This window comes from Ranitomeya imitator, chromosome 9 (assembly GCF_032444005.1).
Source record: "Ranitomeya imitator isolate aRanImi1 chromosome 9, aRanImi1.pri, whole genome shotgun sequence".
In the NCBI taxonomy this organism is placed as follows: Eukaryota; Metazoa; Chordata; class Amphibia; order Anura; family Dendrobatidae; genus Ranitomeya; species Ranitomeya imitator.
The window spans coordinates 9,131,269-9,149,272 of NC_091290.1; the positions used below are offsets into that span (position 1 = coordinate 9,131,269).

The 18,004-nt window shown below is 44.9% G+C and overlaps 1 protein-coding gene across 8 annotated transcripts in view; it reads right to left on the reverse strand.

Moving 5' to 3' along the window:
- Positions 1 to 3,244: 3,244 nt before the first annotated feature.
- The window catches only part of DGKZ (diacylglycerol kinase zeta), a 172,992-nt gene continuing 158,232 nt past the window's right edge, over positions 3,245 to 18,004 (reverse strand). For 7 of the 8 annotated variants that reach the window (XM_069740308.1, XM_069740307.1, XM_069740306.1 and 4 more), the window contains 6 exons: positions 17,008 to 17,039; positions 16,879 to 16,922; positions 16,331 to 16,451; positions 15,623 to 15,659; positions 14,208 to 14,307; positions 4,093 to 8,628 (listed from right to left, as the gene is read on the reverse strand). In XM_069740308.1, coding sequence (XP_069596409.1) covers positions 8,512 to 8,628; positions 14,208 to 14,307; positions 15,623 to 15,659; positions 16,331 to 16,451; positions 16,879 to 16,922; positions 17,008 to 17,039 — 451 coding nt within the window. In that variant the 3' untranslated portion in view covers positions 4,093 to 8,511. Of the gene's footprint in view, positions 3,637 to 4,092; positions 8,629 to 14,207; positions 14,308 to 15,622; positions 15,660 to 16,330; positions 16,452 to 16,878; positions 16,923 to 17,007; positions 17,040 to 18,004 lie in introns of those variants that run through there. The other variant, XM_069740305.1, reaches the window with a different exon arrangement.

Consider the following 18,004-nt stretch of genomic DNA (forward strand, 5'->3'; position numbering starts at 1 on the left):
GGGAGGCAGCAGAGACCTCTATAACCACCCTATCAGCAGGGGTGGCAGCAGAGACCTCTGTAAAGGTCCCATCAGCAGGGGAGGCAGCAGAGACCTCTGTAAAGGTCCCATCAGCAGGGGAGGCAGCAGAGACCTCTGTAACCACCCTATCAGCAGGGGAGGCAGCTGAGACCTCTGTAAAGGTCCTATCAGCAGGGGAAGCAGCAGAGACCTCTATAACCACCCTATCAGCAGGGGTGGCAGCAGAGACCTCTGTAAAGGTCCCATCAGCAGGGGAGGCAGCAAAGACCTCTGTAACCACACCAGTTACCACCATAATAAAGCCAGCCCTGGATCTGAATCTACATGGGTCCAAAATGCTAAGAGAACTTGAATATAGAAAAATAATGGAACTCGTATACCCCATATAAGTTCCCCGTCAGTCTCCCCCTCACACACTTTTATAGGTTTCATCAATTATGTCGGTTCCACGGCCACACACGACAGGTGCTCCTAAACAAAAGCTACCAAATGTTCCAAAAAAATGGCGATCAATGACCTTTGCAGAAGGCCTTGCCCAGCACGCGCGGCTCTCTATTCATAGCCATGATTGTCTTCATTTGTTCCTTACACCTGGTGAGAAAATTCCAGCCCTTGTCAATATGCAAATGATCGTAATAATTGTGACCATGTGTGGGAGCCACAGTCTTGCTCCTTGTCAGAGAATTTGCATTTCTATTCACTGAAAGCAATGAATAGTTCTGAATGCACGTCCGGGGCACGGTCCTATAATTATTCCTTATATTGGTTTTTCTAATTAAAAAACAATCATAAAGGGGAGCGGATGATATTTCAAGTCAGAAATCTCTGGACTGGATGTAATTTTCCGCACGGTCTAAGATGCACATTTTAGAAAAATCAAAGTCGCCATATTTTACTACAAATACTCTGCTTAGGATGGAAAATTCTAATATCAAGGGGCAAAAAAGAAGGCAAAGTATCAGCCCTGAATTTGCCCAGTCGGGAATAAGGCTTTATCCACAGAATAAGGGGAAAAAATTGCTTATTGATGGGGGTCCGAGCTTGGGGCAATTCAGAGCCCAGTTCTTAATATCCTTGATGATCCCATGTGATTGCCAGCGATAGCGAAATCTTTTACCGCAGTCCCATAGACAATCAACTGAGTGGTGGGGCTTCCACTGTTATGGGGAATTTTAGAGCCCCATTCTTGGAGCTGGTGCAAGCTTAATAAGATGGGTAGGGGATTACTTGCCTTAGTGGGGAATAACCATTTTAAAAAGAACCCTAAAAGTATTTTATAATGTATAATGATCAAAAATGTGTGTAGGAATTTTTGCAGCAGCCGTTATCTACCATAGCAGAGACGCTAATTACAAAGAGCTGCAATCTACATAATGGCCAGGATCACACTTTGATCTCCAGGTGCGTGCCCGATATTCGCTCAGGAAGAGGAATGAACACGGCCATGTTTAATAATCGCTCAAATTAAGAGTCTGCTCACACTGAAGGTGGCGAGCAATGACCCCATAAAAGAGGTCCTGCGGAGCAGACCCCACACACTTCGTTATGTGTCACAATGCAGCAAAATCATTCGTGTCCTATCCTAATCTTCAAGTGAAGATTAAAAAAAGTGCAAAATAATGAAGAATATTAAAAAACGTAATATGAGGGTAAGTTTTTTTTATATCATTTTAGTCTTGATTTTCAGCAACAAGTAGTGCGAGTTATGGATGGCAAATGAGCAGAATTGGAAAGAACAATGGCACGCAGAGCTTGAAAGAGCTCAAAATTTTTCCAGCTGGAGCATTATCCAGTAAAGAAACAAAAGTGAAGGGTTTTGAAGATTTCTCAATAGGGCGTATGATCATGTCTGACAGAGTGACTCATGCGGTTATAGAGAATATGTAGAAGCCCCGAGGGTTTAAAGGTCCAATGTTCAACCAAAACTGCTTACTGTCACTCCATGGTTCGAAAAGATGGCTGGAGAGGAATCCTACTTAGCTGGAGTTGCTTCCGAGAGGGCGTAAGGGCCAATGGAGTGTGCAAAATGGCATCTTAGACTATAAAATCTGGATGAAACGCTGATGCGCTTATTGTTCAGCTTGCATGCGTTTTAGGCTGTGTTCACATTTTAGGCTGTGTTCACTTCTGTATTGGAAGCTTTTTTGCAGATTCAAAACACCAAGACAGAAGGCCATTATAGTAATAGGGTCTCTCAAGTGCTGGTGACGTCTTGTCATTTTTACTCTTTTGATACTGTATATCATAATATTGGCTACTTTCACACTTGCGTTTTTTTTAATCCGTCGTTTTGGGCAAAAAATGGATCCAGCAAATGTGCTCGCAGGACGCGTTTTTTGCCCATAGACTTGTATTAGGGACGGATCGTGACGGATGGCCACATGTCGCGTCCGTCGTGCTTTGGCGGACCGTCGTCACAAAAAAAAGTTCAATGTAACTTTTTTTGTCTGTCGCGTCTGCCATTTTCTACCGCGCATGCGCGGCCGAAACTCCTCCCCGGACTTCAGAATGGGCAGCGGATGCGTTGAAAAACTGCATCCGCTGCCCACGTCGTGCACAAATTTCACAACGTACGTCAGCCCGACGCATAGTGACGGACCCGTACCGACGCAAGTGTGAAAGTAGCCTTACTCTTCACTTTGCATGTGTTTATTTCCACAATAGAAGCCTAGAGAAATCCCCATTGTAGTCACTAGATGCTGCCGGTGTCCCATCATTTTCTTTCTTTTCCTGGATCACAGAAGATACACTTCCCTTCTACAGCCGGTGTAAATAGAGCGAGCAGTAGACATTCAAGGAGCTCACAGATGAATGTTCCTGCAGTTGCTTCTAAGGCCAAATCCAATGGGTGGGCATGTTGCCACATCAATAATGGGTTGTGATTTTTGGACTGGTGGACACCCCAATCTTGTTTAGCCCTTGCCTTATACGACAGAAAGCGGATTTGGAATAATGGAGTGCCATAGATATTTGTTTTTGCAGGAAACATACAGAATTCGAGCCAACTCATGGCAAACAGCCTGACCAAGTTTATGAAGACGCAGCCTCATCCATGTTTTTATTCAGATTATTCTAAAAATCATATTGCAATTTTCCTTTAACAATCTGGGATGGTCTCCAAGAAGCTCAGGATGAACTGATCCAAGTCCAATTACAGGGTTATAAACCGGTCAAGTAAGAACTGCAGTACACAAGATGTGAACTTTGGCTGTATCCGTAGACAGCATGGCCTGGCCGGTACTGCCAATAAGACCGGAACCACATGGACGGTAACGTCAAGGCGTTGGATGTAGAGCAAAGATATTTTTGGATTCCCAACTCTTGCTTTTCAACAATAGTTTGTAGGAACATATAACGTGCGCTCTTTCCTTACAGATCTTGAGGCCTTCATCTGGGGAGACGCCAACCAGCGTCAAGGGAACACGATGGTTTAACAAAATCTGGGTTCAGAAACACTGACCTGTGTCCAGAGCCCGCTGTTAGGTCACGGCCATCTGCCCTCACGCTGTATTTGTGCCGTGCAACGTTTCCACCTGGAGTCCCACTTCAATCATGATGAATATGGGTGTGACTGCCATAATTCCCATTCACATTTGTGCCAGAATTAGGTTCCAGCTAAAAAAAAAAAGATATTGTTCCCTTTACAATAAGTGGGTGCAAAAAAATCCCCATACAAATATCACTGAGTACAGGCTTTTCATTAGGGGATATAGCGGCATACAACATGTTTGGTGGCACGAGTAAAAGCTGCACTCTGCAGTAGAGCACATGCGCCGTCCATAGAGCCATACTACGGCTTCCATAGAGGTGTATGTGCCTTCAACAGAACTTTTTTTTGTACGTCCCATTGTGTACGGAGGGAAATCTGCATAAATCAGACTGAAAAATCCAGTGGACGCCATATGTAAGGAGCAATGATTCCAAGAGAGAATATCTTCTTACACACGGGAGTATGTATGGAGACTGTACAGACCCAAACTATGGCGTTGCACATGCTCCATGCACTGACACACCTACATAACAACCCCTTTAAGAATAACTGGTAGGACAAGCACAAAATGCAGCAAGCGACAATGTTAATCCGTAAATATTTTATTTCAATGGCAAGAAAACAATACGTAGTTGTGACAAGTGGTATGCCGCCGTCTCCCCGGACGGAAAGAGGAGGCAAACACAACGTGAGCGCGATGGTGACGAGTGAGACGATCACTAACACAACTGCTATAAAAACAGAGGTCACACTCATGTTCTGATACAGAAACCCAGTATTGCGCACACACGGTGGTGTCAGGGATGGGGGATGGGCGCCGGGTTAGTGAGATTAATCCCCACCATCCGGCACCCTGAGAAACAACATAAAACAAGCTGTAACAGTAAAAAGGTAAAACGTCACAATACGGAGTAACGGCGGAGTCCCCGTGTGCTTCATGTCTGCCCGACATCTGGACGTAAAGTGGACCCGTTACCCCACTTGGTGGAGGCAGCCATTTTGTGGGACATAATAAATCAAGTTCAGATTTTAACTCCTTTCCACTACAGCCAATTTTTGTATTTTCCTTAAAGTTCTGCCCTAAAGCCAGATTATTTTATTGCTAGAAGGGTTGTTTTGAACATCACCGTAGTATTTTTTGCTATATGTTATTATAAGGCTTAGAATATTAATAAAAAATAATAGGCCTCAAAAAAAAGAATAAAAGTAAACTTTTTTTGTATGTCGTTTAAGGGCTTGTTGGTTTTCGTGGGTTTTTTTTTTTTTTTGCAGGAAGAATTTGAGTTTTAATTGGCACCATTTTAAGGTACACGTCATTCTGATGGCTTTTTGCTCCATTTGTTAGGGGGGGAAGCGAGGGGACTATAAAAGGGGAGTATGGAGGGTTGGGATTTTAATGCCTTTTAAAGTGTAGGTAAATTCAAGGGGCATTTTGACATTGCAGGCTTTATTTTCAGACTAATTTTTTGCATGAAATTTAGGTATAACAATTTTCAAGATCCCAGGAGAGGACCTATCTCTCGTCCGACAGTTAGAAGTGGGAGTCAGCTGTATAATATAACCGAAAAGAGAAGTCCGTTACTGTGAGTACTGCAGCGTAGGGACGGCCGCTCATCGCCTGGGAGGGTCTGTCAAAAAATGGTCCATCAATGTAAAATCCACAAAAAAGTTCCTTTAAGGGGCACATTCATTGCCGTTGTGAATCTGAACTAAGTTCTCACATGCACGGCATTATTTCGCACACGCATGGCGTCATTTCGCACACATACGGCATTATTTCGCACACATATGGCGTTATTTTGCACACATACGGCGTTATTTTGCACATGTGCAGTATAAGTTTGTACGTGTTGCTGTGTGTCAAGGCTAAAGGAGGACAATGAAATGCTCCTTTAGTCCAGCTTCACAATGGCAGATGCATATGTTTGCTTTGTGCTTTTGCGCTCCTGGTCAGGATCCATCATATAGGTGCTATACAATCGGCCACGTAATGTGGTGTGGACTAAGACTGCCGAGACCGGGAGCGAGTGCCGGCATACCTGCTGGGTTGGTCTAATAGAAGCCCCAATTAGAAGAAGACCCTCACCTTGACAGATTCTCATGGGTAATGGAGATTAGAGCAAAGCACGCTGGTGTTTTCATATACTTTGTTGTATATGGCGGTCGTGTGATCTGGCTCTTCATCAAAAATGGCTTCTGCCATTATGCTTGTTACTTCTGAATGATGACCTTATGATTTCCCACAAAATGGCTCCCCTTTTTTTGAGGGTAACAGGTACACAGGAATACTATGACATCCGTGGGTATTTACCCTGTAATATGTAATAAAAGCGACAGTCATATGTTCTCATTAAAATAGAATACAATATAATATATACTTTTCTTTAATATCCATGAAAATTAGATTTTTCTCAAAATTCAATAAAACCATGTTGTTCTAGTGCATCGACCACCATACTGGGCCCACAGCAACCAATCAGATCTCCTCATTCACCATCAATCCTGCACTGGTTAAATGAGAGCAGCAATCTGATTGGTTGCTATGGGCAAGTCTCTCCTTCGCGACTGTACTAGTTCAAGGCCAACAATATGGCCGAAGCATGACGGTGTAGAACCGTGGCCCATAGTAACCAATCAGTAGACGTCTCATTTTCTACGTTACACTGAACTTGCCGTCTTTAGCTAGTTGGCGCCTAGTGTGCAGCCAAACATCGCCACGGGACCACGTTCCCTTTTCAGGTCCACATATCTTCCCCGTCCCTCCATGCCTCGCTCGGTCCCACCTCCCAGATGTGCCGGGGTATAAGAAGCATTCCAGAACTGTTAGATTCCGGAAATGTTTGACCAAAATTGATGTCGGCGATTTCGAGATGTTTTAGCACCAATCCAATAGAAGACAACTCCTACACATCTATTTGTGAATCCATTTTGTGTAAAACCCACCTTTTATCATCTCAGTATATTCACGAATTTACCAGGACGGTTTCCAAAAAATCGTGACAGTCCCAGGAAAAACTTTGTTGAAAAAAATTGTTGCAAAAAATAGGATTCTCCACTTTTGCCAGGACAGTTGGCCACTATGGGTTACACATGGAAAATGGCAAGGTTAGAAGGGGGCACAGTCAATGTAAACCCCAGGGGGACACGGTCAATGTAAACCCCAGGGGGACACGGTCAATGTAAACCCCAGGGGGACACGGTCAATGTAAACCCCAGGGGGACACGGTCAATGTAAACCCCAGGGGGGCATTCCCGCGAAAGATGGGACAAACGCGAGCAGAAATGTTGGTAACTGGTTGGCTGCTATGGGCAAGACCACCTCTTTGCTTTCCTACACCCATTTAAGCCCTGAAAGTTTCTTACTTCTCAGTTGTGTTCTCACAGAAACACGAAATAGCGAGAGAAAAAACACAAACGACCATTATAAAAAAACAAAACATTGGGTCTGACTGGCCATCAAACGCACAAATGTTGGGAGTTGGTTGGTCGTCACGTAATCTGCTTATTAGACATTAAACGTTCAGGTCTCGATGCACTTAATTCTGCGCACAGCAGACATATTGCTTGGAGTTTGTGTACTTTAATGGTAAAGTGCTCAGGGCGGAGGCAGAGATCCAAAAAAAAAAGGCGCAATTTCCGTTTGTATCCAGATCCATACGGGAGACTGAGGGCAACTTGCCTTCACCCCTAAAACATATCTTTGATTGTCGAGCAACAGAGATCGGGGAGAATAAAGTCAGTGGAGTTGATCGGGTTGTGTCGCTCCGCGGTCAGAGGCTTCGGTCTCAGTACAAAATTATGAATTAAAACATTAATAAAAAGAAATAAGTTAAATAAAATAACTAAAATCACACTGAACAGGACGTCTCGGTGAGAGGAAATAGACGACACGGCTGCTGCGCCGACAGCCTTACAGTGAACCCATAAAACCACTCGTATCGAAGGCCGCCATTTTCTGAGCCGATGCATGCAATCAGTCACTACAAGGCCAAAGCCACACTTGGGATGAGTGATAGTCCTTGTGACAGGGTCTCCCAACATGAAGAACTTCAAAATGGCTGGGAGTAAGCAAAATGTATGAACCAGGGTCGACAGAACGATACCGGCAGGTGACGCTGAACACCAAGCAATGGCTTACACCATGATGACGTTACGATCCAGTGTAAACACTTGAATAACACCCTGGACATAAACGAGTCGCACATTTTATGTACAAAAGAAAAAAAAATTAAAAAAATTCCTACTGCTCCAATTCACAACAAGTTCTACTGCTACCAGGTCGATAAATACGATCGTATCTGCGGAGAAGGCAGGACTCGCTGTTCTACGACATGTACATATGTATATACATTTCTACACCGCACACGACTAATGTGGATTTAAAAAAACGTAAAATAATTAAAAAAAAAAAACAACAACCCAACATATGCATCTTTACCGAGAAAAAAATAATAATCGATGAGAGCCATCGAATGAGAGGTGAACATCAAAAACGCATGTAAACTAGCCCCGGCTGCGGAGACCATATGTGCAAGATCAGGGCAGTCGTGTGCCCTAGCGGATCCCAGAGGAATCCTTAGAAATGACCAGGAGGACAGCGCGGCCTACCGGCCCTAGATGGCCGGACAGGAGGGAATCCAAAAATACAGCTACAGCGGGGGGCCAAGCACAGTGAGCAGGTCGCTAGAGGAGGAAGGTTCTACCATGGAAGCATATTGCGGAGGGGAAGGAATTACTTAAATTAGAGCCATAGTCTCTGTATCATGAGGGCGCCCCCATGGCAGGTAAGGGGTCCATACACAGCTAGTGGTTCCAGCAAGTGTTGAGTCCACCTGGCGGGGCTTCCAGGAGAGGTACGGTAAGGCTTCCTGTAAGTTACATGGGGGGGGGGGGGTGAGAAAGGTGCAGGTTTCCCCCCAGAACAGGGGGTAAGGAAGTTTAGGATTTTTTTATTTTTTAAAAGGAGCAAATAAAAGTTTTTGTGGGGATGAGTCCTCTTGTTACACGGCCGTTTCCTGATCCTCTCTCTGGATCATCTGATAGTGCTGCCTGTTCTCCAGGTATGCAGCAAGCTCTGAGTCCTTCGCCTTCTCGGCCCGATTTTTTGGAGTATCTCCCTGAAATACAGATAGAATTTTTTTTCATAGTTTGTATATTTTATTTTTTACTGCATCGCTGTGCACAGATTGTAATAAGTCACATTTCTCCATAACCTCCATGCCTCACGTTTCGGAACAGAGAGTTTCGCCAGCTCCTCTCCAGCACTAGAAGTAACACAGTAGGGCGGATTTACTAACGCTTTTAGACGGAGCAAACGTAGCGGCAAAGTGGCTCGTGCCGTCTGGCGCATGTACAGACTGTCTGGACTAAAAGGTCTTCTTCTGTTAGTTGGCTTATTTTGGGCCACTAGGTTTCGCCAAATTGTGGTGCGTCCTGTTCACATGGGTCATCCAAACAGCGTATTTTCTGGACAGAAACTTGTGAATGATTTTTTATTATATCTCATCTACTCACAGAGGAGAAAATACACAAATTAAAAAGAGACGCTGTAGATTTAACACATGTAGGTTGCGGATTTGCCTCTGCATCATCGGAGGAGTGTAAGATCAGCATTTACAAGTTCTAAAGCGAAGAGCTTGTAAGCGTAGCACTGCTGCCCAAGAAACCGGCCACCTCTGATACACTGCAATGGTGGTCGGTGAACAAAAGAAACTTTTAAAAAAGATAAATTGCAAAGTTGCTTGCTTTTAAAGGGACAGTGAAAACATGGGGAATTTGTGGTTCATATCGGCGCTGCCAGCTGGTGGAGAAATTGTCAAACAATGTAAAATAAACGGTTATTGTTTTCTACGCATTTCCAAGTGTAACCTACTCATTATTCAGGAAATAAGAAAAACATTGTTTTTTTTATTGTTAAGGTTTTTTACTTATCGTGTAAAAAAAAAAAAAAAGAAACCGCTTATTTTATAGTATCTCTGACATTTGACGATTTCTCCACCAGCGCGGACATGACCCCCAAACTCTCCATGTTTTTATGCTCTTTTGGTGATTGGATCCGCAGCAGTCACATAATCCTGGATCAGGTCAGAATATATTGGTACGATTCCTGATATTTATCTACCACTCAGCTTTTGTGTAATTTTTAGAGGGACGTTGCATTTTTACCAATTTAGAATGTTGAAAAATCCTCTTTAGCAGCATTTAATAATTTTTATAGCACCAAAATATTCCGCAGCACTTTACGTTTTAGAGGGAACTTTTACTTATTCTGTAATGTCTTTATAGTTTGTAAAACTCAGATACCAAAATCAGTGGGGGTCCAACTGCTCGCCAGCTTACAATCTATGAGGAAATAGGGGTTAATGATATCAATAATATACTAACCAGGGTCTTCACATAATGCTGCATGAACCGGTCAGCGGCCAGTGTGTACAGTACAGTGAACAGAGGGCTAATAAGTGTATGCAGGGTGTGAACAGATGCTACGAGGGTCAGGATTTTGAAAAATAAATTTGTATGGGTGAAACAGATAGTTAGATAAGTGAGGTGGGGCGATCGGCCAGTCAGAAAAAAAAATAAATGCGTTTTTAGGCCACACTTGAAAGTGTGGGTGTTGGGAACAAATCAAAGTGTTCAGGCTAGGGAAGTCTTGAAGACGGGAGTGGGAGGTTCGGATTATAGAGGATTTAAGCTTTATGTCATTAGCAGAACGGAGGGCAAGGCTAGGGTGGTAGACCGATGAGGGAGGATATGTAGGGTGGTGCAGAACCGCGGAGTGCTTTGACTGGCACAGGGTAGAGGCATCGGTGTAACGGATGGGTAACCAGTGCAACGACTGGCACATGGTAGAGGCATCAGTGTTACGGATGGGTAACCAGTGCAACGACTCGCACAGGGTAGAGGCATCAGTGTAACAGATGGGTAACCAGTGCAACGACTGGCACAGGGTAGAGGCATCAGTGTTACGGATGGGTAACCAGTGCAACGACTGGCACAGGGTAGAGGCATCGGTGTAACGGATGGGTAACCAGTGCAACGACTGGCACAGGGTAGAGGCATCAGTGTTACGGATGGGTAACCAGTGCAACGACTGGCACAGGGTAGAGGCATCGGTGTAACGGATGGGTAACCAGTGCAACGACTGGCACAGGGTAGAGGCATCAGTATAACAGATGGGTAACCAGTGCAACGACTGGCACAGGGTAGAGGCATCAGTGTTACGGATGGGTAACCAGTGCAACGACTGGCACAGGGTAGAGGCATCGGTGTAACGGATGGGTAACCAGTGCAACGACTGGCACAGGGTAGAGGCATCAGTGTTACGGATGGGTAACCAGTGCAACGACTGGCACAGGGTAGAGGCATCGGTGTAACGGATGGGTAACCAGTGCAACGACTCGCACAGGGTAGAGGCATCAGTGTTACGGATGGGCAAGCAGTGCAACGACTGGCACAGGGTAGAGACATCGGTGTAACGGATGGGTAACCAGTGCAACGACTGGCACAGGGTAGAGGCATCGGTGTAGCGGATGGGTAACCAGTGCAACGACTGGCACAGGGTAGAGGCATCGGTGTAACGGATGGGTAACCAGTGCAACGACTCGCACAGGGTAGAGGCATCGGTGTAACGGATGGGTAACCAGTGCAACGACTCGCACAGGGTAGAGGCATCGGTGTAACGGATGGGTAACCAGTGCAACGACTGGCACAGGGTAGAGGCATCGGTGTAGCGGATGGGTAACCAGTGCAACGACTGGCATAGGGTAGAGACATCGGTGTAACGGATGGGTAACCAGTGCAACGACTCGCACAGGGTAGAGGCATCAGTGTTACGGATGGGCAACCAGTGCAACGACTGGCACAGGGTAGAGGCATCGGTGTAACAGATGGGTAACCAGTGCAACGACTGGCACAGGGTAGAGGCATCGGTGTAGCGGATGGGTAACCAGTGCAACGACTGGCACAGGGTAGAGGCATCGGTGTTACGGATGGGTAACCAGTGCAAAGACTGGCACAGGGTAGAGGCATCGGTGTAACGGCTGGTGAGGAATATGATCCTGGATGCTACTTTCAGGACGGATTGGAGAGGGGAGAGTTTAGTAAGAGGGAGACCGATTAGTAGAGAGTTGCAATAGTCCAGATGAGATTGAACAAGAGCGACAGTAAGAGTTTTTGCAGAGTCAAAGGTAAGAAAAGGTCAAATTCTAGAAATGTTTTGAGGTGCAGGTGACATGAGTGAGTCAGTGATTGGATGTGCGGAGTGACGGAAAGATCTGAATCAAGTGTGACCCTGAGACAGCAGGCATGTTGCTGGGGAGTAGTGATAGAACCACAAACGGAAATGGCAATGTCGGGCATATATAGGTTACTGGAGGGAGGAAACACAAGGAGTTCAGTATTTGACAGATTCAGTTTTATCATTTCTCCGTCTCATCACCTTCATGCCACACTAGATGATAACTGCAGACACATCCAGGAGCCCCCTCTTAGTTCTGGCCGCTAATCTGTCCTATTTTCACTCATTACTGAGAAACAAAATGAGTCATCCCATTCCCAGAAACAGGGAAATCTTGGTGGAAGGACTCAAAGTGCCGGACCTATGGTGTCTATGTGTGGACCAATAATGGCTGATCCCCACATTATTATGGACAGTAATCAGAGATCAATGGAGGGGATAATTGGGACCCAATGATCTCCATTAGGCTAGGTTTTATTTGTTTGTGATGGGAAAGATTTTTTGAGGAAGATAGAACATAAAAACCTCACCTTACTACTGCAGAATCGCTCCAAAATTATGTTCTAAGTCACTTATAATTAATCGCTCTTTAAATGGTCAAAAAGAATGTTTTTATACAGACCCCTGCATAGACATACAGCTGAAACACTGTTCTTACTGCCTTCATACAGTCACCACTAGAGGGAGCTCCCTGCATACAAATGTACGCATTAAACTCCATAATAGCACAGTATGCAGGGAGCTCCCTCTAGTGGTGGCTGCAAATCTTACCTATGGTTAGCGAGATGCAACTTTAGCACCTTAAAGTGGGTCCTTAATAATCTAACCGTACTTTGTAGGTGCTTACTGTCCTCATAGACGGTATTTTTAGACCCAAGCGGAATTGATACGCGTGTGATTATAGAGAACAACATCGATTTTCAAAGACCATCAGCAACATATAACTGGACTCTAAACATTGATCAGTTGATATCTATAATGCCGACATAACGTTTAAGAACTTCCTATTCACAAAATGTTAGAGTGTTCTTCTCTTATGCAAAATTTAAGTGCATAAAGGGTCCAGGGTTAACCCAATACTGACACCGCTGCCCCCAGATAAGTCCGTGCAGAGCATGTCCCACTGCCCCATCATTAGAGGAGCAGTCTCAGGACCAGCCAGGGGGGAAGGAATGCACATTAAAACCTGCAGCTGCAGGGCAGGGGGCAATCTGAGAGGGAGGGGGCGGCGAGGCTGCCGGCAGCTGTCTGGAATTCCTCAGCTTCTGTCTTATCCCCTATGCTAACAGTCCCCCCCTCCCTCTATGGCCCCCTCCTCATCAGCTTTACACCCTCTGCCATTCCTGCTAGGCACCTCTGTATTTCCAGCTGTCTGGCGGGGGCAAGGAATGAAGGGTAGGGGGGTAGAGGATTTAAGGCAGAGGGGTACAGCTGAACTCATAATAACCATGTGATTCCGAGCAGTGGAGCGCACCTGTAATTTATGGGATCCGGAGTACTTTAAGTAAACCTGATTTAATCACACTAATTTGTGCAAAACAGATAAAAAATATAGAATAAAAAAAGGGAATTAACAATACACTGAGAGGTGTCACCAGCACCTGTGACCGGCTGCTGGGTTCACTGCCCTCTGCTGTACTGGTGGAGCTGCTGGATGATTATTCCATCCTGTTAGCCAGAACAGACGGGCTGTAATAGAAGAAAAAAAATCTGTCCCTGGAGGACCCGGCATGTCTGTACAGAGTCATTATTTTCTTCACCTGTGGGGGCGCTGCAGGAAAATGAAGCCCTTGCTGCTGCGTTCCCCCCACAGATCGTAACTGATTGTTGGGGATTGCAGTGGCAGGAAACCATGCGATCTGCTTTCATTCTAACAATGAGGTGGACAACCCCTTTAACACCATCCGGTATCAGAAGGCATAGTTCAATATCGACACATTGAGCTATGCCTTAAAGGGGTAGTACCATTTAGCGCGTGTAAGGCATTTCCACAAAGTATAAGAAATGGGACATTAGGATCTGCATCTGTCTCACAAAAATGGCGCCGTCATGCGCCGATAATAGTGGAGAGGTGGCTGCGCATGCGTGGCTCTCTATATCCATTTGCGAGGGAGTTTAGAAAACTGCCAAACATGCAATTTTTGGAACTTCCATATAAATGAGTAGAGATCGTCATTCCCACACGCCGCATGATAGGGTTTCATTCTAAAAAAAAGAGCTGCTGTCCTCGGCCCACAGCTTTATACGTTGTGGGTATGCTATAGATGAACTGAACTAAGTAGGAATACCCCTTTAAAAAAACTTGATCTTTGCAAAAGGAAACAAAAAAATATATAAAATTTAAAAAAAAAGTCATAAAACCAAGAAAAACAAGGTAATATCGTCACCAATAAGGAATACACTTTTTTTTAAAATTATTATTCTATTCTCCTCCCCGAAAATTCCACAGTAAGACCACACCTGTAGATCGGTTTTCATGAGTGATGCCCCGGCCTCTACGATGTAATGACAGATGGTGCGCTGACGTAGAGATGCCGCGAGGTGCAGACCCGTCTCCCCGCTGAAAGACGAGGAGAGAAGATACAAAGTGGAGTCAGAACTTTAATCCTTTGGCTTCCAGAACCTGATCAGTAATTCTAGATGAGTCTGTATGTTGATACTTCAGAAATCTTTGGGGTCTGTAGATTTAAGGGGCATTTCAGCCTATAAAAATGATCATATTTACACCAGGACCCCAACCAATTGTTGGAATGAGGGTCCTCCGTCCTCTTCTGGTCACACCAGACTTGGGGTGATGATGGCTGAACGATATCAATCAGGGTCCGATCACCCGAATCGGGGACTTAGGTAAAAATGATCATATAGCCAGCAGATCGTCCTTGTGATCTGGATACCACTTTTATAGGGGAACCTATCACCAGGACACATCCAGCTCCGGACTCTATGGTGCCGGTCAGTATCTGGCAGGAGATAAGTATTTTCTAGATTTCTATAAAGTTCCTTTAAATATTAAGTTTAGCAAACTTCTTTTACTTAACTACCGACTCCTTGCCAGTTTATCTCATATCTAAAAACAAGAGTTGTCCACTCCTAAAAACATGACTGCCTTCTAAAAACAGCGCCACCCATGTCTACAGGTTGTGTGTGTTATCGCAGACAACCTGTAAACCAGTGGGCTTTATAGAATAAAAGGGGAGCCATGTTTTTCTAATCCTGGACAATGCCTTTAAATAGTGAATGCTCAATGTCCACTCTACTCCAAATCCTAAAAAATGGGGGCTCGGGACCCCATTCTATTAACATGCAGGGGAGCCATTGACTAGTTATGCGTATTTTTGACGAGCATGTATATAAAATTACTCATCCCTTGGATACGGGATAAGTCTTAGTCCTGGGATAACCCCCCTAAAATGTAAAAGTAGTGAGACACTCGGGATTTCTCGCATTTTGGGCTTATTCCCAAAAATCACAAGTTATCTTTTATCCCAAAAAAGGTGAATCACGAACGAATTGCAAGTTATCTACTACCTTGTGGGGAGGGGATTACAGTACTTGTGATTTTAGGAATAACCATTTAATAAAAAGTTCCATTTCGGATAATGTAGGAACTATACAAGGTCACATGTAACTTTCTGAAGTTTCCTACACCCCCCATGAGCCTACACGGACTTATCCTCTGCTGCTTGCGGCTGTGGCCGTCCTATAGTTTGCAGGCGGGGGACATATTACTGGACGGACCTCAGCAGAGGCCACTTTTTGGCCTTTTTTATCAGTAACATTCCTCTTCTGAGTCATTTTTTACATTAATGCCGCGTTATGACTCAGCGCCTCGGCCACATAATGAAGCTTGGCAGGCGTTCGCTTGTGAAACTTACTTCTTCAGCTCGGCAACATCCAGGATTTCAGATGGAGCTTGACAAGGGAGGAGAGAAAAAAAATAAAGACAAAATGTTATTATGGCAGAAGACAACTGGATACAGCCTGAGGCTACACAGATCATATCTGCGTGTGACGGGCTTTAAAGGGGATGTTCAATCAGGACGGCCCTTGCCTATATGGCCCATGGACATCTTAGAGGAGGGTCCTGTGCTCAGGAGCCCCCTGGCCATCCATATATTACTTGGAAGGCCATCCATTAGGAGGGTCGCTCAGATATACTACATTCCACCCATCTGGCTGACAGAGGACAGACCTGATGAATTCAGCCAAGTGTGGGGGGTCTCATAACCTCCAGCAGAAAAAGTGAGTTATATACAAAGCTAATCCTTAAAGGGCTTGTCCACATTTTATCTTGTGGATTCCAGCAGTCAGTCCCCGGATAGGCTGATCGCTGCAGTTTCTTTCTGAGAGTGAATGTGTTCATCACTGGGGCACAGGGGTACACTTAGCAATGGTTGAAAGTTAAAGGTAATCACAGGAGGGTGGAACTTTAGAAAGAGTGGGCTGCGCAATGCTGGGTCTATAATTCCCATAGAAGTGGATGAAAGTGACAGAAACCATGTCGGACAGTGAGTCTTGACCGCCTGTGACCGATGCATAAACGGCTGAGATGAAAACACTCCATTGATGCCACAGACACTCACCATTGTCAATAATATATCTGACAATCTCTTTGCTCCCGGCATTTACTGCGTGATGTAACAGCGTCCAACCACTGAAGTCCTTCTGAGCCAGGTTCCCACCAGCACGGTGTGCGTCTCTGAACTGAGATCAATGAGAAGAAATGTACTAGAAAGCGCCAGCCAGTCATGTCCATATTATAGTGCAGGTACGAAACACAAACGGCAATGGTGCAACCCACAAACGCCAATCCTTTTGACTTACAGGGGCCATATTAACCTCTAGGAGACACATTCAAAGCAAAGGAATCTCAGAAGCCCTTGAGTGGTCCTTGCAAAGATTATAATGCCAAGGGTGTCTTTATAAAAGGGGTCACTTTGTGCGTTATTACTTTTTAATAATCTGCCTTAAAGAAACAAAGTCCCTTTAGCGTCCATGCGCAGGCGGAGTGATGCCGGGACGCTGGTGGCCTCTGGAAAACGTGGCCCACGGCCTAAAAAATGTTTGTGCCTCACCCGGTCTAGATATTACCTGTAATTACCCAACCCTTCTTTTAAAATCCTCCACGTACCTTGATAGGGTTGTCATTTTTTGCAGAATCCAATAAAGTTTCATCTAGAAAAAATAAAAAAAAGGATAAAAACAATTGCAAAACTGCATGTATTGGTCATTTCGTAAGCGGATGTGAGGTTACACTCACCGGGGTTACAATCAGAGATGCCATTTCCGTTCCTAAAAACAAAAATACATTTCTATTATATATCACATACTTAAAGTGTGAAAATAAAAAAATGCATCCTGATCGTAGGATGGGGGCAGCTTTGGGCACTCATGATGAAGTGAAACTACAACTCCCAGCACGCACTGACAGCTGCAGGCATCTGCAAAAATGGCTGCCTAACTAACCACATTGCTTCTTATCCTCGCATAGTGGTTCATGGCGGGATGGTTCTCGTGCTTTCCCAATAATCGGGGACGTAATGATCCAGTACGTCAGCAAAATACTGTATGAACAAAAAACTGGAGACTTTCCTGCATATTCAAGTGCATTTTACCGACTGACCGTCCCATTCTAGTCCGTGCAGCCTCTGGGAGAAATGCTCTGCAGGCGCCCCGAGAGGTTTATTGCTCGCTGGTGTAATGGATCCGATGGACGCTTTGTGTGGTTTTTACATTTTTATTAAAGCCAGATGTTCCCTGTACGTTCGTACATAGGAGCGATCCCACGTGTGCGTGCTGCTGGTACTTACAGGCCACAATCCTCATGTACGGGATTATGAGATGCAAGCAGAATATCCATAGGGATCCCAGAGAGAAGGGTCAGTGCATTATACCCGGGATTACAAATCATTTCCCCAGTAGCGGCCAACGAGTCCCTAAAAAAATCTAATTTTTAAAGTATTATAGGTTTGTGGAAAAGCAGGATGATAATACAACAATTCTCTAAACAAAGGTGATCGGGTGTGACTGCTGTATCATCGGGCGATCTTACATGGTTGTCCGCCAAACACGTGACCGCTCAGCTGGACACTTTGGCCGGGGCTACATGGCGACTTTGGCGGTAACACCTGTCGTATGACCAAAGCTCGCTGCTACACCTGCGGCAACAGGACGACACCTAAAAAACTTTGGGCGCACAACGGATGTCACAGCCAATGCCACCATGTAGCTCCAGCCGAAGTGTTTTCTATGGTGAG